Here is a 15,527-nt window from a genome sequence, read left to right as displayed (position 1 = left end):
CCTGCGAGGCTCGCCTCCCCACTTCACCTTCGTCTTGTTTAACTGACCTCTTCCCCAGGAGGCCAGCCCTGGCCATGCTGCACACATCCTGCCCCTCCCAGGGCCCCTCTCCAGCTTTCTCTCTCTCCCTGATTCTATCATCTCCTGTTGACCTCTTTTATTTGTCCATCTTTGTTATTGTTTGCTGTCTCCCACCAGCATAGAAGCCCCTCGTGTTTGGAGATTTATTGGCCGTTTCAGTCACTGCGTTATCCCCCGGATCTAGAGCCATGCCTGACACTCATAGTCAGTACTCACTGTGTATCTGTAGAATGAATGAATATGTTCAACAAGTAACTCCTGGGCACTTATTCCTTCCTGGCACTGAGCCAGGTGCTAGGGACCCAGCAAGAATAAGGCAGAGCTCTGTCCCAAAGACACGGAAGTATATGGATTAATACAACATCTTTCCATTAAAACATCTTGCGCTGAAGTGAAAGGAGACTCTCAGAGACCCTGCAATGACTGGAACTGCACAAGTCAGAGGTGCGCTCTGGGACTAGGGGAGATGCTCAAAGAAGGAAAACCGTCATGTCAGGCGCAGAACTAGGGGGTGACATTCTTTCCCCACCTATTCTTGAATGTTGTTAAAACAGAAATAGATCTGACTTAAGCCTCTCTTCTGCACCCTGCTTGCTGAGTGGCCTGGGGCCAATTACTTAACCTCTCTCTGCTTCCACTACCACCTCTGTAACAGAAGGATGAACTGCTCGCCTCACAGGGCTCTTCCGAGGATGGACATCAGAGCCTTGTGCCCGCTTGGTGCAGCTGAGATGCCACCTCTCCTAGAAGGTTGTTCCTGGTCCCAAACTTGGGGGGAGGGGGCGCTCCTGAGCCTCCAGTGTGTACCCTTTGGTTAGAAATTATCTTCCTCTTCTACTGTGACACATGTGTGCACGTGCATGCAGAGACACAAGACACGCTTACACACAGACATGCCAACACATACAGACACACCCACATAGACACACACACACGTCTACTGTCCTGGAAGGAAGGAGCCTATGGTTTAGGACATATCTCTTTCTAGATTCTCGATAGACATTTGATGAAGGAATGTACAGATCTGCAGAAAGCTGACCTTCATCTGGGGTTTGTAAGGCAATAAACCATCTTAGGAAGGTCTTGTTGAAGGTGAATAATGGCAGTGAAGGTGAGAAGGCATCTCATTACTTGCAATTGAGTATAACACGTGAGCTCAGATGCCTAGAGTTATATTGTGTAAATTACCCACTGGAGAGGTTTATGGCTCATTTCAAAATCTATAAAATCATGTGCTGGGAGACGTGAGGCTGTACATACATGTGGCTCTGATTCCACGTAACTCTCCAAGGACCTCTAAAGTTAGTTAAAGGGAAATGGACATGGGCACACCTCGCTTAGTGTTCCCCCTAAACAGCCTACAAGTTATATGTCAACGGTCAAGCTCTTGAGAGCGTTTCCACATTTGCCTTTACTGCTGTGGTATTGCTGGAAAGCAGGGCCTCGGGCAGCTGCACTGTAAATCTCTGGGTCTCTGAGTCTCAGTGCTGATGGGAGGGGCTGTTAGCCATGTGTCCCTTTGGAGCTGGATCTCACATGGTTCACAGTACCCTTCGAGGTGAGTGTGAGCCCAGGGATCGCCTGCTCCAGCCCTAGAAGAAGCTGTCTCTTGCCCAGCTCTCTGTTTCCGCTCACCAAAACCAGGACATGGCACAGATGGGAAGCCAGGGCCCAGAGCTCGTTTTAACCGTGTTGCTGGGATCTAATTCACACACCATAAAACGCACCCACTGAGAGTGGTTTTCCGTATATTCCCAGATATGTGCAACCAGTACTGTAGTTCCGTTTAGAACATTTCCATCAGCCCAGACAGCACCGCACCCGTGAGCAGTCACGCCCCATTTCTGGGCAACTGCTAGGGTGCCTTCTGCCTCCACAGGGGACTCTGGGGGTTTAATACTTGGTGTTTCCTTTCTGTGATGATAGTAGGCATCCCCGCCTTTATGATATCTTAGGTGGGCAGAGCCCTGTCACCGCGAATGACCTGAGTTTGCCTCCCTCCTCCGCCACTTACTGCCTTTATCACCTTGGTTGAATTTTCTACCCACTGCCTTCTCTTTTTCGAGTGCAAAATTGGGACTAATGATAATAATACTGACCTCACGGGCTGCTGTAAGGAAACAAAATAATTCTGTGATGCTTGGCACACTCTGGGGTCTACTATTATTATGATGAGCTTGGGGGCTATAGCAGATAAGCGGACCAGTTCCCTACCCCAGTTACCTTCCAGGAATCTCACACTGCTAATGGTCCCCATAGCTCTGTACTCTGCAGTTTCTTTGTCTCTCCCCTCAAGTTGTCCTTCTCTAGGAATGGCTTTCCCACCTCTGTGCACCTGGTCTCCCTCCTGTTCATCCTCCAAAGTCCTAACAAAAAGGTGAATAATAGCATGTTTTGGAGAAGATGGAGAGGAATCGTAGCCCTGATTCACTGCCAGTGGGAATGTCAAGTGGGGCAGCCACTTTGGAATGTAGTCTGATAGTTCCTCAGAAGGTTAAGCATAAAGTTACTACTGAGTTGGCAAAAAAGTTTGTTCAGTTTTTTCCATAAGATGTTACTGAAAAACCCGAATGGACTTTTGGGGCACCCAGTATAGGATCCAGCAATTCCACTCCTGGGTATGTACCTAAGAGAACTGAAAATGTATGTTCGCACAGCACTATGAATGTGCGTAACCACATTATTCATAGTAGCCCCAAGGGGGAAGCAACCCAAACATCCATCAGCTGAGGAATGAATAAACAAAGTGTGGTCCCTCCACGCAGGGGAGTATCATTCAGCCATGAAAAGGAGTTAGGTACTGATATGTGCCATAATGTAGATGAACCTTGAAGACATGCTAAGTTAAAAATCCCGTCACAAAGGACCACATGTTGTAGGATTTCCTGTATATGAGCTGTCCAGAATAGGGACATTTGCAGAGGCAGAAAGCAGATAAGTGGCTGCCTCGGGTTGGGGCTTCCCAGGTGATGTTAGTGGTAAAGAACCCGCCTGTCGAATGAAGACAAAAGAGATGCGGATTCAATTCCTGGGTCGGGAAGATCCCCTAGAGGAAGGCATGGCAACCCACTCCAGTGTTCTTGCCTGGAAAATTCCATGGACAGAGGAGCCTGGCGGGCTACGGTCCACGGGTCACAAAGAGTCAGACACAACAAGTGACTTAGCACGCAGGGTTGAGGGAGTGGTGGGGGATGGGAGGTAATGGTTAAAAGGAACCGGATTTTCTTGGGGTGGTGATGAATATATTCTGAAAATGATTGTTGTAGAGATTGCACGTATCAGAATACACTAAAACCCATTGAATTATACCCTTTTAATGGGTAAATTGCATGGTACGTGAATTAGATCTCAAAATTGTTTGGAAAAAAGATACCGATCTCCGTCTAGGACCCCCTTCTCCAGGAAGCCTCCCCTGCTGGCCTCCACTTGGTACCAATCCCAGTGCATTCTTCTTTTACATCTGGGGACCTCACGCTCAGGGATGGGGGCTCAGGATGGACGGGCTTGCCCACATCTGGAGAGAGGGCCAGGTCCAGAAGAGCTGCTTATCTTGTGCTCAGGGGCTGACCTTTGACATGGAGTTTCTTTGCTTTTTTAGGGGAATTTGAAAAAGACTCTGCTGAGTGCTTGAAGCATCTGGAGCTTCTGGAGGGAGAGGAAGGTCAGAATTTGAACAAAGGGGACTCAGAGGAGGAAGCTGAGTTTCCTGACCCGCTTCTTCTTGGAGGCCTGATTCCAGAGAAGGGTTTTGCTTCATTTGACTTGTGTTTCTTGCAAGAGTTCATCTTTAAACTTCTGCAAAGTGAGTAATCAAGTTCTACCATTTGCTAGTAACTTTGGTGACCAAAGCTTTTATAATCCCAGTAAGAGTAATCTACCTAATAGGTTATATTATAATATTAAGTGGGAAAAATGAAAGGTTGTTATTAATATTAGGAGAATAACAACAAATAAAGATAATCAGATGGAAAATAGCTGAGGCCTTCCGATGAACCAGGCACAGGTCTAAGAAGTTTACATTAACTACCTTTTAACTCTGAGGTCGGTTATAGAATCACCTCCTTTTAAAGATGAGACAAGTGCAGCACAGAGAGGTTAAGTAACTTCCCATGGTTGCACAGATAGTGACCTGAGATTTAACCCAAGTCCTTGGGTTCCAAGACTCATGCTCTTCATAACTTCCTTATGATCTCAACTATATAAAACTACGCGTATGTGAATCCATGCAAATGTTAACCGTGATTATCTCTGGCAGGCAAGAGGAGGGTGTTTTTCTTTATTCCTTTTTATATCGGCCACATTTCCCCCAATGAATTGGTGTCCTTTCTGTTATCAAAGGACAAAATTAACTCTATTTGAAAGGGTTTTGAGGTCACCTGCACATATCAGGGTCCCAAATGTTGCCTATGTGAAGTAAGTGAAAGTCGCTCTGTCGTGTCTGACTCTTTGCCACCCCATGGTCTATACAGTCCATGGAATTCTCCAGGCCAGAATACTGGAGTGGGTAGCCTTTCCCTTCTCCAGGGGGTCTTCCCAACCCAGGCATTGAACTCAGGTCTCCTGCATTGCGGGCGGATTCTTTATCAGCTGAGCCACAAGGGAAGCCCAAGAACACTGGAGTGGGTCGCCTATCCCTTCTCCAGGGGATCCCCCCGACCCAGGAATTGAACCAGGGTCTCCCGCATTGCAGGCGGATTCTTTACCAACTGAGCTGTCCGGGAAGCCTATGCCTATGTGAGGTGTGGTTCAAAGAGAAGGGGAGGTTTTGGATGGAAAGGAACAGATAAAGACGGCCTTCTCTCCGCCTTCCTTCCAGTCAAAGAATCTGAGCTCAGAGAGCTGAGGAAGACTCTAGAAAGAGCACAAGCAGAGCAGGAGGCCCTGCAGAGGCAGCTGCTGGAGTTCCAGGTGAGGCACTCCAGAGGGAAGCAGCCAGTCCTCATCGCTGTATAGCCCACTGCTGAGCTCAGGGCCCGGCCTGGTGGGTCAGGAAGCTGGAGAGGAAGACCACGTGGTCCGATTAAAAGAGCACATTGCAAGCTGCAGGGCTGCTTCCCTTCACACGGTTCTTGCTAGAGCACTCTTCTTGCACGTTCTTGTAAAATGCAGAGTGTCTGTCTGTAAAATACAGAGTGTTTCCGAGGTACAGAAATCGTGCCATTCTTGTGCTGCCTGCTGGCTTCACTCAAGGCTCCGTGGTCATCCACCCTGCCCCGTGGCATTTGGCCTGCTATTTCTTCATGTCCCTGGCCTGCTACCCATGTTGTGGCCCCTGGTTTGCTGCATTCCTTTGAGTGTGGTTTATTAAAGAACAGTGAGTGTTTAAAACAAACAAAAAAATAAAAGGAAACACCCCAGTTATTGTGCAATGTCCTACCTGCACAGGTCCCTTGATGTCAGCCCAGCCAGGGCCCCTGACTCAGCAGCCTGGCTGGTGGGGAGGGTGTGAACTGTGGGGCCGGGAGGGAGTGTCCCTTACGGTCCAGGACCTTCTTAGCAAAGCGGCTCACTGAGCTCCCAGCCCACATCTTAGAGGAGGACAACCACGTCTGCCTCACCAGGAATGTTGGGAGGGGCCGAGGGCCTGGCACACGTCACACTTTATCTGCAAATCCTGCCCTTGCCCAGGGGCTGCCCCATCCTGGGGCATCCTGACTGGGGGCCCTGCAGATGGGAGCCCGAGAAAGACCGAGTTGGAAATCAGGCCCAGCTGTGGGTCTGGCTCCTCTCCCTGGCTGTGGGGCTGGGGCAGCTCCCTGACCCTCAGGGACGGTCATGTATATACAGGAGGCAGGGACACCACCTGGGCAGGAGGGCAGGTAAGATGCTGAGAGATATAAAGAGTCCAGCTCAGGGCCTTCTCCCCTTGTTAAAGGGGAGAGGGTGGTGCTCTGTCAGTGGGACAGCTGTTTTATTCCTCGGACTCAGGGAGGGGAGATTGGCTATGTTCGTGGCTTCTGTGTGTGCCCTACAGGAGCAGCTGCAAGACCCTTTTTGTCTAATTGTTTGCTTATTTGATTACTTATTCTCTTGGCGCCTATTTATTTACATGTATCCTTACTTCCTTATAATTATGTACTTATTTACTGGTTCACTTATTTACTTCCTCACTTATATACATAGTTATGTATTTATTTATTCACTTGCTTATTCACTCATTCATCCAGCTATTCATTCATTCGGAAAGTTTTGGGGCTAGCCACATGAACACCTTGGTGTTCCTTTCAGACCCGACAGCAGTGGCTGGAGGTGGAGCTGGCCGGCCTGAAGACCTATGGGGTCGTTCTGGAGAAGGAGTTTGAGAACCTGAACACGGTCATCATGCTGCCCCACTTTGGCCTGCAAGTAATGGACACAGGTGAGTCCCTCAGCCCCTCCTCTGGCCTCACACATGCTTCCTCCAAGTCCTCACTGGTCTGCGAAACTGAGGCCCAGAAATTCCTGTCCGTTCACTTAGCCATGCCTGCATCCCTCACTTCTTCACTTAGCCTACTTCTTGCACGGCCAGCGCATCCGAGCTTGGTGCTCGGTGCGAGGGATGTGGAGATGAATGCTGATGCTGTCACCCTAAATCCAGCACCCGCTGGGCATCAGTCCCTGATCTGGGTGCTTCCAGGGGATGAAGATATGGAGAAGCCCCTGGCCTCAAGCTCTAACTGCCTGGACAGACCCTCGGTCACTAGACTGTTGGGGTGCAGTGTGTCCCAGAGGAGAGCTGCTCGCCATGGACAAGATGCTGTGGGCACTCAGCTGTGAGACAGTTCCCTATCTCTGCGAGGTGGGCTTCTAGAAGGACTTGACAGAGGAAGGACCCAAGAGGACAGTCCCAAACTCCTGAGACAAAGAGGGCCCAGAGGTCCGCCCGGTGGGGAGAGGTGAGCGAGGGCGCAGAGCATGTTCATGTTGCGTCTCACGCAGGCCTGGTGCCAACACCCTTCTCTGAAGAAAATGTCACGAGTACCACTTCATTGTAAATATTTAAACATGACTGTTCGAGGGAACATAAAACGTGAACATCCCTCTTCACTCCCCACGCCCCTGCCCGATCCCTTCCCTGGAAGTTTTTACTGTTCGCATCTTGCCATTTCCTGTTTATGAATGAGGTGGTGGTGAGTGCCTGTGTCCTAAGTCACTTTAGTCGTGTCCAGCTCGGCAACCCCATGGACTGTAGCCTGCCAGGCTCCTCTGTCCCTGGGGTTCTCCAGGCAAGAATACTAGAGTGGGTTGCCATGCCCTCCTCCAGGAGATCTTCTGGACCCAGGGATTGAACCTGCATCTCTTGTGTCTCCTGCATTGGCAAGCAGGTTCTTTACCACTAGCGCTACCTGGGAAGCCCGAGGTGGTGGCAAAAGTCATTAACCAGGGGGAACTTCTCCAGACATGGCTGCCATGTTGCTATATTGAGGCAAGGGGAAGGGGGCAGTTCCTAGGCAGTTAGGGGCCCTAGGACAATCAGTCTGGCAGATTTCAATACTTTCAGACCTGGTACCACCTCACTGGTGCATTACTGGCTAGCTATCAGCACGGTGCCGGCGAGAAACAGCTGGACTTATTCATCAACAGCTTATCTGTTTCCTACAGATGGGATGGCACCCCAGTCCCCTGCTAATTCACTCTGTAGTGGGGGACCCCTGGGGTTTCACCATCACGGTGGAGCAGTGACTCCAAAACACACTGCATCGGGTACAAGGTGTAGCATCCCTGCTCTATAAATAGCTGAGCCTCAAGGCCAAGGGTCCTGGCAATGAGAGGAATGGAGCAGGTCCTGCTGCTTCAGGAGCTTGGAGGCGCCCCACTTCTTCCTTCCATTTTCCTCTCCTCCCCATCCTTGCCTGAGAGCATTTGCCCCGGCCTGCAGAGTCGGACACGACTGAGCAACTGAACAAGAGCAACATGTAAGTATCAAAATTCACCTGGAATCAGGCCGGGGCAAATGCTCTCAAGCAAGGATGGGGAGGAGAGGAGGAGAGAAGGAAGAAGAGGTGAACAGCCACTGTCCAAGAGCCCCTCACTGCCTAGGAACTGCCCCACTCTCCTCGTCCCAAGCCAGCAACCTGGCAGCCATGTCCAAAGAACCGATTATATAAGTGAGATTTAGGGAGAGGTGCTAGGGGTGAGCACCTGGATGTGGTGTGCTCTGGAGTCACAGCTTCACCGTGATGGTGAAACCCCAGGTGTCCCCCACTTCGGGGTGAATTAGCAGGGGACTAGGGTGCCATCCCATTCGTAGGAAACAGACAAGCTATCAGTGAACAAGTCCAGCTGTTTCTCACTGGCACCGTGCTGGTGGTTAGCCAGTAATGCACCAGTGAGGCGGTACCAGGCCTGAAAGTGTTGAAATCTGCCAGACTGATTGTTACACAGCCACTGTGCTAGGGCTCCTAACTGCTTAGGACCTGCCTCATTCTCCTCATCCCAAGCCAGCAACCTGGCAGCCATGTCCAGAGAACCGATTATATAAGTGAGATTTAGGGAGAGGTGCCAGGGGTGAGCGCTCCACCTGGTACCCAACGTGGTGTGTTCTGGAGTCACAGGTTCACCATGATGGTGAAGCCCCAGTTCAGTGTGAATTATCAGGGGACTGGGGTATCGTCCCATTTGTAGGAAATAGACAAGCTGTCAGTGAACAAGTCCAGCTGTTTCTCACCGGCACCGTGCTGATAGTTAGCCAGTAGTGCACCAGTGAGGTGGTACCAGATCTGGAAATATTGAAATCTGCCAGACTGACTGGTACACAGCCACTGTCCAAGGGCCCCTAACTGCCTGGGACCTGCCTCTCTCTCCTCGCCCCAGTCCAGCAACCTGGCAGCCATATGTCCCAAGAATCAATTAGACAAGTGAGATTTAGGGAGAGGTGCCAGGTGGTGAGTGCTCCTAAGGGAGAAGGGTTACCCAAGCTCGGGTTCCTGTTGGATGAGGGAAGCAGGTGGGAGGCGTGTTCTCCAGTCTTGATAAGCCCATGGGCCCCTACCCTTTCTCCCTCCCTGTGGCCTCTTCCTTACCTTGTGAATCGGATCCTTTTACTGCAGTCACGACACCAGCAACTCTGGGGACCAGACAAAAGATGCTGTGGGGTTTGGTTAATGTCCAGGTGTGTTCGCGTGGGTGTCCTTCCCAGGGAAGGCATGATGGGAGGCATGGCATGTGGTGCCTGTGTAAGGTGTGTGCAGGACACAGTATCATGTGAAAGAAGGTCGGCTTTCAGAAAGCATTTCTTGATCATCGGCTCTAAATTTGTCCATGCACCTGGCATCAGGTAATGTCCAGGAAGCAGTTTTGCAGGTTCAGCAGCTTCTCTGCTCCTGCCACTCACTCTCTGCTTCCTGAAGTTCCCCTCGGCCCACTCAATTCACTCCAACCCGAGATGTCCTTTGAGCCCAGGGCTCAGTGCTGGGAAGCCAGAAATTCAAGATGTTTTATGACCTCACGGAACTCTGGGTCTCAGAGGGTGACACTGCGGAGTAAATCAAGGCTCATGGTGTGACCTTCTTCCCAGGTGGCACAGTGGGAAAGAATCCGCCTGCCAGTACAGGAGACATGGGGGATAGGGGTTTGATCCCTGGGTCGGGATGATCCCCTGGAGAAGGAAATGGCAACCCACTTCAGTAGATTCTTATTTGGAAAATTCCCTGGACAGAGGAGCCTGGCGGGCTAAGTCCATGGGTTCACAAAGAGTCGGACATGACTAAGCACATACACCATGATGTGACTCAGCCGTCCTATCTGAACCTGAGCTGTGTGCATGGGGTACCAAGCAGGCCCTCCTCTCAGGGCCCCCTCTTCCAGGACCCCGTCCCACTTCTCCATCTAGGACACAGTTGTCTCTCCAGGAGCATCTGGGATAAGCAGAGCAGATGTGGATTGGGCTCCATCTGAAGCAGCCCTTGGGCTCCACAACTTTTTCCTGATACTAAACTGTCTTCTCTCCCTTCCCAACTCTGCAGCATAAAGCAGTGCCCACCTTTCACCAATGGGGACCCCAGGATGCATCCTGGGCGCACAGAAGTCAGCTTCCAAAGGGCCATCTCCCTCGGTGGAAGAAGAGTGGAGGGTCCTGGGCCCCTGAGGATGGGGCAGCAAGGATGAGTCAGGAAAGCCATCTGGTCTACTGACCCAGGAGAAAATAAATCATGCGAGTGTGTGTGTTTGCACAACAGACTCAGTCTATCTTTTGTCTTGGGCTTGGCAGCGTCTGCCCTGTAAGTATTGCTCTCAGGAACTGTAAGTTGAGCAGCTTTGATCTGAGAAGATGTTGGTGGAGCGCGTCTGCCTCTGCAAGCACAGAGAGTGAGTGCTGCACACACCTGCTCTTGGGGCCCTCGTGCCCAGCATCCCTGAGCCTATGCCCGCCCCTCCCTCTCATGGTCAGTCTCCGTGGTACAGGAGCACTTCGGTTTCCTCTCCTGAATTATAAGGACACCAGCGCTGCCCACCAACCACAAGGGGTGGGGTGAAGACAAAGTAATACAGCCAGACCCCAGAAGCTGACCTACAGGCAAGCAGGTTGTTTGGGAGGTAACCCCAGGTAGACGAGTAGGGAAGTGAAACAGGGAGGGGAGGACAGACGTGAGAGGGTACGTTGTCCAAGCAAGATACTGTGGCTGGCCCCCTGGGGAAATTCTGGGACCAGGGTGGGACACACACCTATAAGCATCCCACTCTGTGGCCTGGGAAATGGGGGAGTTATCCACCAACTCCCTTCAGACTCTGCTAGAGGATGACTTCTGGGAGGGGTTAATTCCTTTTTCCTTCCTGCCTGCTATGCAGATGACATGGGGAACACAAGAGACCAGAAGAGCCTTGGGCAGGGAAGGCTAAGGTTAGAAGGCTGGCCAGTGTGCCCCTTGGGGTGGCAAGGACAAGGGGTGAAAGTGGGACCCAACAGTGTTTGTTATGGGGCTGCTGTGGGGCTTTGTAAGTGAAAGTGAAGTCGCTCAGTCGTGTCCGACTCTCTGCGACCTCATGGGCTGGAGCCTACGGGGCTTCTCTGTCCATGGGATTCTCCAGGCAAGAATACTGGAGTGGGTTACCATTTCCTTCTCTAGGGGATCTTCCTGACCCAAGGATCGAACCCAGGTCTGCAGCATTGAGGCAGACGCTTTAACCTCTGAGCCACCAGGGAAGCTGTGGGGCTTTATAGGCTATTAATCAATATACAGCCACAAAATAGGGGAGATCACGGTGGTTCCTGCACACAGGGGTGTAGACATCAGGGATTAGGTCTGCCTACCTGCAACAAAGATGTGACCACTGTGGCCTTACCACATAAGAAATGGTCCAGTGGTGAGCAGTGGAGACTAAGACAGCAGTTCTTGTGTGTACATGCATTGCCCACAAGGTAGCTCCCCAACCTCCAGCACTGCTTCTGTGCCCCAGGCAGGATGGAGGCAAAGGGAAGGGCAAAGAGGGGAGGTTGACAGCTGGTCTGCCTCTTTTTACAAAGAGCTTCCAGAAAGTCCCAATTTCTAGAAAGAATTTCCAGAAAGCAACTTCTGTTTGCATCTCAGGGACCAAGGTGGCAGCATTTGGTCAAGATAGCTGCAAGGAGTCTGGGAAAATGTAGTTTTAGCTGAAAACAGGGATGTCCAGAGCAAAACTGGGTTGGGTTAGTGAGGAAGAAGGGAGTAGAGAAAAACTGGTGGGGGGGACAGAGGGCAGTATCTGCCCCAGTGGACACTGTTTCTAGGGGAGAAAGCCAGCTTGTGACCCTGCAGAGGTCTGTGTGCAGTCTGGCTGGAGTCCTGTTTCTCTCTGCTCAGCAAACATTGATGGGGTGTCTCTGAGCATTTTCATGGCAGGTGTTCAGCCAGAGTGATAGCTACTACACTAGTGCTGCTGAAGGCCTGCTCTGTACACACGTGATGCTTGGCAACTCACTCCAGTATTCTTGCCTGGGAAATCCTATAGACAGAGAAGCCTGGTGGGCTACAGTCCATGGGGTTGCAAGAGTCAGACACAACTTGACAACTAAGCTAGCACCACCACACACATCCAATCTCGTTGTGAGGCAGGTCCGCTTGAGCCACTCACAGATGGAAAGAGAGAAGCCCAGTAATTGGCCAGAGATGCCATCAGCAAGGAGATCAGATTTGGTTTCCATGACAACTGTATCCTATGGAGATTCAGCTCTTTGCTTTGACCACATGGGCTTACAGGATGGGTAGCTGCTTTGCAGGAGGACAGTTGTCTTTCTCTTTCAAACCAATCAGCCTCTCCCTCCCTATAATGACCCTGTCCTGCACTAACCTACAGCCAAGGTTACACTCAATAAAGTTTGCTGAATAAGAATCCCTCATTATCCAAATTAGACCATGAAGAGGACTTCCAGATTTAGCAAATGAAAATACAGAACACTAGTTAAATTTGAATCCAGATAAACAAGAACTTTTAGTATAAGTATGTCCCATGAAGTATTTCTAAGAAACACTGAAAAATGGTTTAAAAAATTTTAACTGGACACCCCATATTTTATCTGACAGCCCTAAACACGAGTGCCTCAATGGTTGTGTAACTCATCAAGCTCAGCCCTTTATTTCATCACAGGAAAACCTGGATTTCTCCTGGAAGGGTGTACAGCACACTGATAGTGACCCCTGAGCTGTATCCAGGTCCCAGGGTCTCGGGCCCTGACCTTTGGAGCAAACAAACCAGAGAAGCAGGTAGTGGCAGGTTCTAAGAGAGACAGAGTGGGCCCAGGTGTCTAGGAGGTGAGGGCGCCTCTTCTCGGGTGCAGGTGGAAGGCTTAACCATGGATGGTGAGCAGGGTTGATCCTTGTCTCAGCTTTGCTTCCCAAAACCTGCAGGGCCTGGAATCCATCCCTTCATCTCCGTTTCCTCACTTGCCACAAGGGAGCTGGACAAGCCTGTGTCTAATAAAGTGAAGTCGCTCAGACATGTCCAACTCTTTGCAACCCTGTGGACTGTGTCCATGGGATTTTCCAGGCAAGAGTACTGGAGTGGGTTGCCATTTTCTGCATCTAATAAGTCAAGTCCGAATGCCCAAACACCTAGACATGTTATCTCCACTTAGCAGCTGTGGGACTCTGAGCAAGGCACTGCCTCCATGAGCCTCAGGTTTCTCCTCTGTAAAATGGGGATGTTGACACCTAGTGGGGTCACTGTCGGGACTGAGGAGTTGTGCCTTCTAAGTCACCCTGCACAGGACTGCATGCTTCGGGGACGCTGGATGTGGGTGTGCCTGTTGTCCCTGACAACCGTCCTGCCAGGATCCGTCCCATGGCGACAATAACACATGGATCGCCCGACAGGTGCTGAGCGGACGCCTGTCTCATGCTCACTCCCATGGCCGAGCCTCTTTGCTGGAGTGACTCCATTCCCCAGGCACCGTGGGGACCGGCTTGGGTTTAGGTTTCTCATGCCCCTCATGGGAGCTGAACCCCATGCCACTGTCCTAGATGGGATGTGGGACTGGGGTGGGAGATGATGCTGTTGGGGTGGTCCTGATGCAGAGAGACCGGGTCTCGGAGCTCAGTGATGCCTCCTTTAAGAAGCCCTGCCCTCCACAGCCGAAGCCTCATCTGTAAAATCTGACTCCCTCCAGATCCAGTTACCTATGCTTCTGGGCAGTGCCTCCACCATTCCTGGCCCAGCCTTTGCAGGATGTACCCCAGGGAAACCAAATCTCTGGGGGTGCTGGGGCTCACAAAGGTGCCCTTAGATGGCAGCAGCAGTGGCCATTGCACTTCTGTAGTGGATCCCTGGGCCAGAGGAGCTGAAATGTAATTATCTGAGATGGACTTACATTCAAGGAAGCACAGAAAGGAATAGAATTGCTGTGTGACCCAGCACATACAAACAGAATTAAAACCAAACTCATGCAAAGCAATAATCACCCTACTTCAGAGGTGCACTCTGACACTTTGTCTTCTATTTCATATTTTAAAACTACTGGGCACAGCCCCCTAAGTTGATTTCAGGGCTTTCTAATAGGTGATGACTATTATAGTTGAATAGATAACGATTAATAGTTGAATAAATCTGGGGCATCCTCATTATAGACCCCTTACATTTGATTACCAGAGTCTATGACTGAGCGGGTCGGAGTTCTGGCCTGAACTGCTTCCTCTCTTCATGCTGGGAGATAAGAAACCTGGGCATCTAGCTCTGCCTGCCTGCTGGGATGGGCCAGAGCAGGTGAGATGCTGAGGACTCTGAGAGTAGAAATGGTGGATAATCCTCCTGCCCTAGAGTGAAGTAGAATAAACTGTACAGCTGATGTGTTAGGAGCACTGGCTCTGGGGCCAGACTAGGTGCCCGGACACTGCCACTTGCTAGCTCTGTGACCCGGCATAAATCACTTTACCTCTAGGATGCTCAGTTTCCCCATCTGTAAAATGGGGATGATAGCAAGACCTCATCAGGTTGTTGTGAGAACTACATGGGTTCCTCGACCAGGTCTGGCATGTGGGGAGTTCAGTAAATATTGGCCAGGATGGTCAGCAGGGCTGGCTTCACAGATATGCATCCTCTCAAGTCTCACAGAGCCCTGCTCCCAGAAAGACTGAGTTTAATGCTTTGTGGTCGCCATCTCGAAAGTCTTAATCAGTTTTTCTTTGAACCTGTGCTTTATAATTGACATCTGACAGGACGACAGAGCATGCTCAGGGAGTGTGCCAGGTGGCAGTGCTGTGCTCCAAGCAGTCAGCTTGGTTGCTGGGCTACAAACATACACACATGCCTGGGGTGGCCTGGGGCACTGTGGGGTCCTGGGGAGGTTGTGACCGGGGCTGGGACCTAAGCTGCTGGTGGTGATCATGGTGGCAAGTGGGAGACCCTCGAAGAGAGGAGGAACTTCATGCCAGGAGTCTGTCCTGGGGGGACCTATATAAATATCGACTCTCAGGCCTAAGGGCTGGGGTAGGAACTGCTAAGGCTCCAGCAGGAAACTTTGTCAGTAAATTATTACAAATTTGTAAACAGGGACATTGCAATATAGCATACCAAGAGTTATTAGAACTCTTCAGTGAGCTTAGAATCTCTGGTTTTGACAGCTATTGCCATACTTCAAATGTTCAGGGGCTTATAAATAGAAATTAAATGTAAAGATTGTCACTTTTGATGGAAAAAAAGCATTATCTCCACATCAAGCTTTGATGAACCAGTGCTTAACGGGGAAGACAATTTTAAAATAAATTTTCCTTGTAATTAAGATATAGTGAAAGAATGTATAAATAGGTGATCAAACTATATACAAGTCGTGAAGTCACTTTTGGTTTCTGTTATAACCTCCACAAACCGGGAAATGAGTATATATCAAGGCTGTATATTGTCATCCTGCTTATTTAACTTATATGCAGAGTACATCGTGTGAAATGCAGGGCTGGATGAGGCACAAGCTGGAATCAAGATTGCTGGGAGAAATATCAATAACCTCAAATACACAGATGACACCACCCTTATGGCAGACAGCGAAGAAGAACTAAAGA

The 15,527-nt window shown here is 50.3% G+C and overlaps 1 protein-coding gene across 3 annotated transcripts in view; it reads left to right on the top strand.

Moving 5' to 3' along the window:
• The window catches only part of LOC120861558 (high mobility group protein 20A-like), a 32,223-nt gene extending 21,991 nt beyond the window's left edge, over positions 1–10,232 (top strand). For 2 of the 3 annotated variants that reach the window (XM_040237303.1, XM_040237304.1), the window contains exons 8-11: positions 3,680–3,883; positions 4,898–4,989; positions 6,310–6,439; positions 10,026–10,232. In XM_040237303.1, coding sequence (XP_040093237.1) covers positions 3,680–3,883; positions 4,898–4,989; positions 6,310–6,439; positions 10,026–10,030 — 431 coding nt within the window. In that variant the 3' untranslated portion in view covers positions 10,031–10,232. Of the gene's footprint in view, positions 1–3,679; positions 3,884–4,897; positions 4,990–6,248; positions 6,440–10,025 lie in introns of all 3 variants that reach the window. The other variant, XR_005720568.1, reaches the window with a different exon arrangement.
• The last annotated feature ends 5,295 nt before the right edge of the window (positions 10,233–15,527 follow it).

This window comes from Oryx dammah, unplaced genomic scaffold (genome assembly GCF_014754425.2).
Source record: "Oryx dammah isolate SB20612 unplaced genomic scaffold, SCBI_Odam_1.1 HiC_scaffold_3, whole genome shotgun sequence".
Lineage (NCBI taxonomy): Eukaryota > Metazoa > Chordata > Mammalia > Artiodactyla > Bovidae > Oryx > Oryx dammah.
This window is presented reverse-complemented; position numbering and strand designations above follow the sequence as displayed.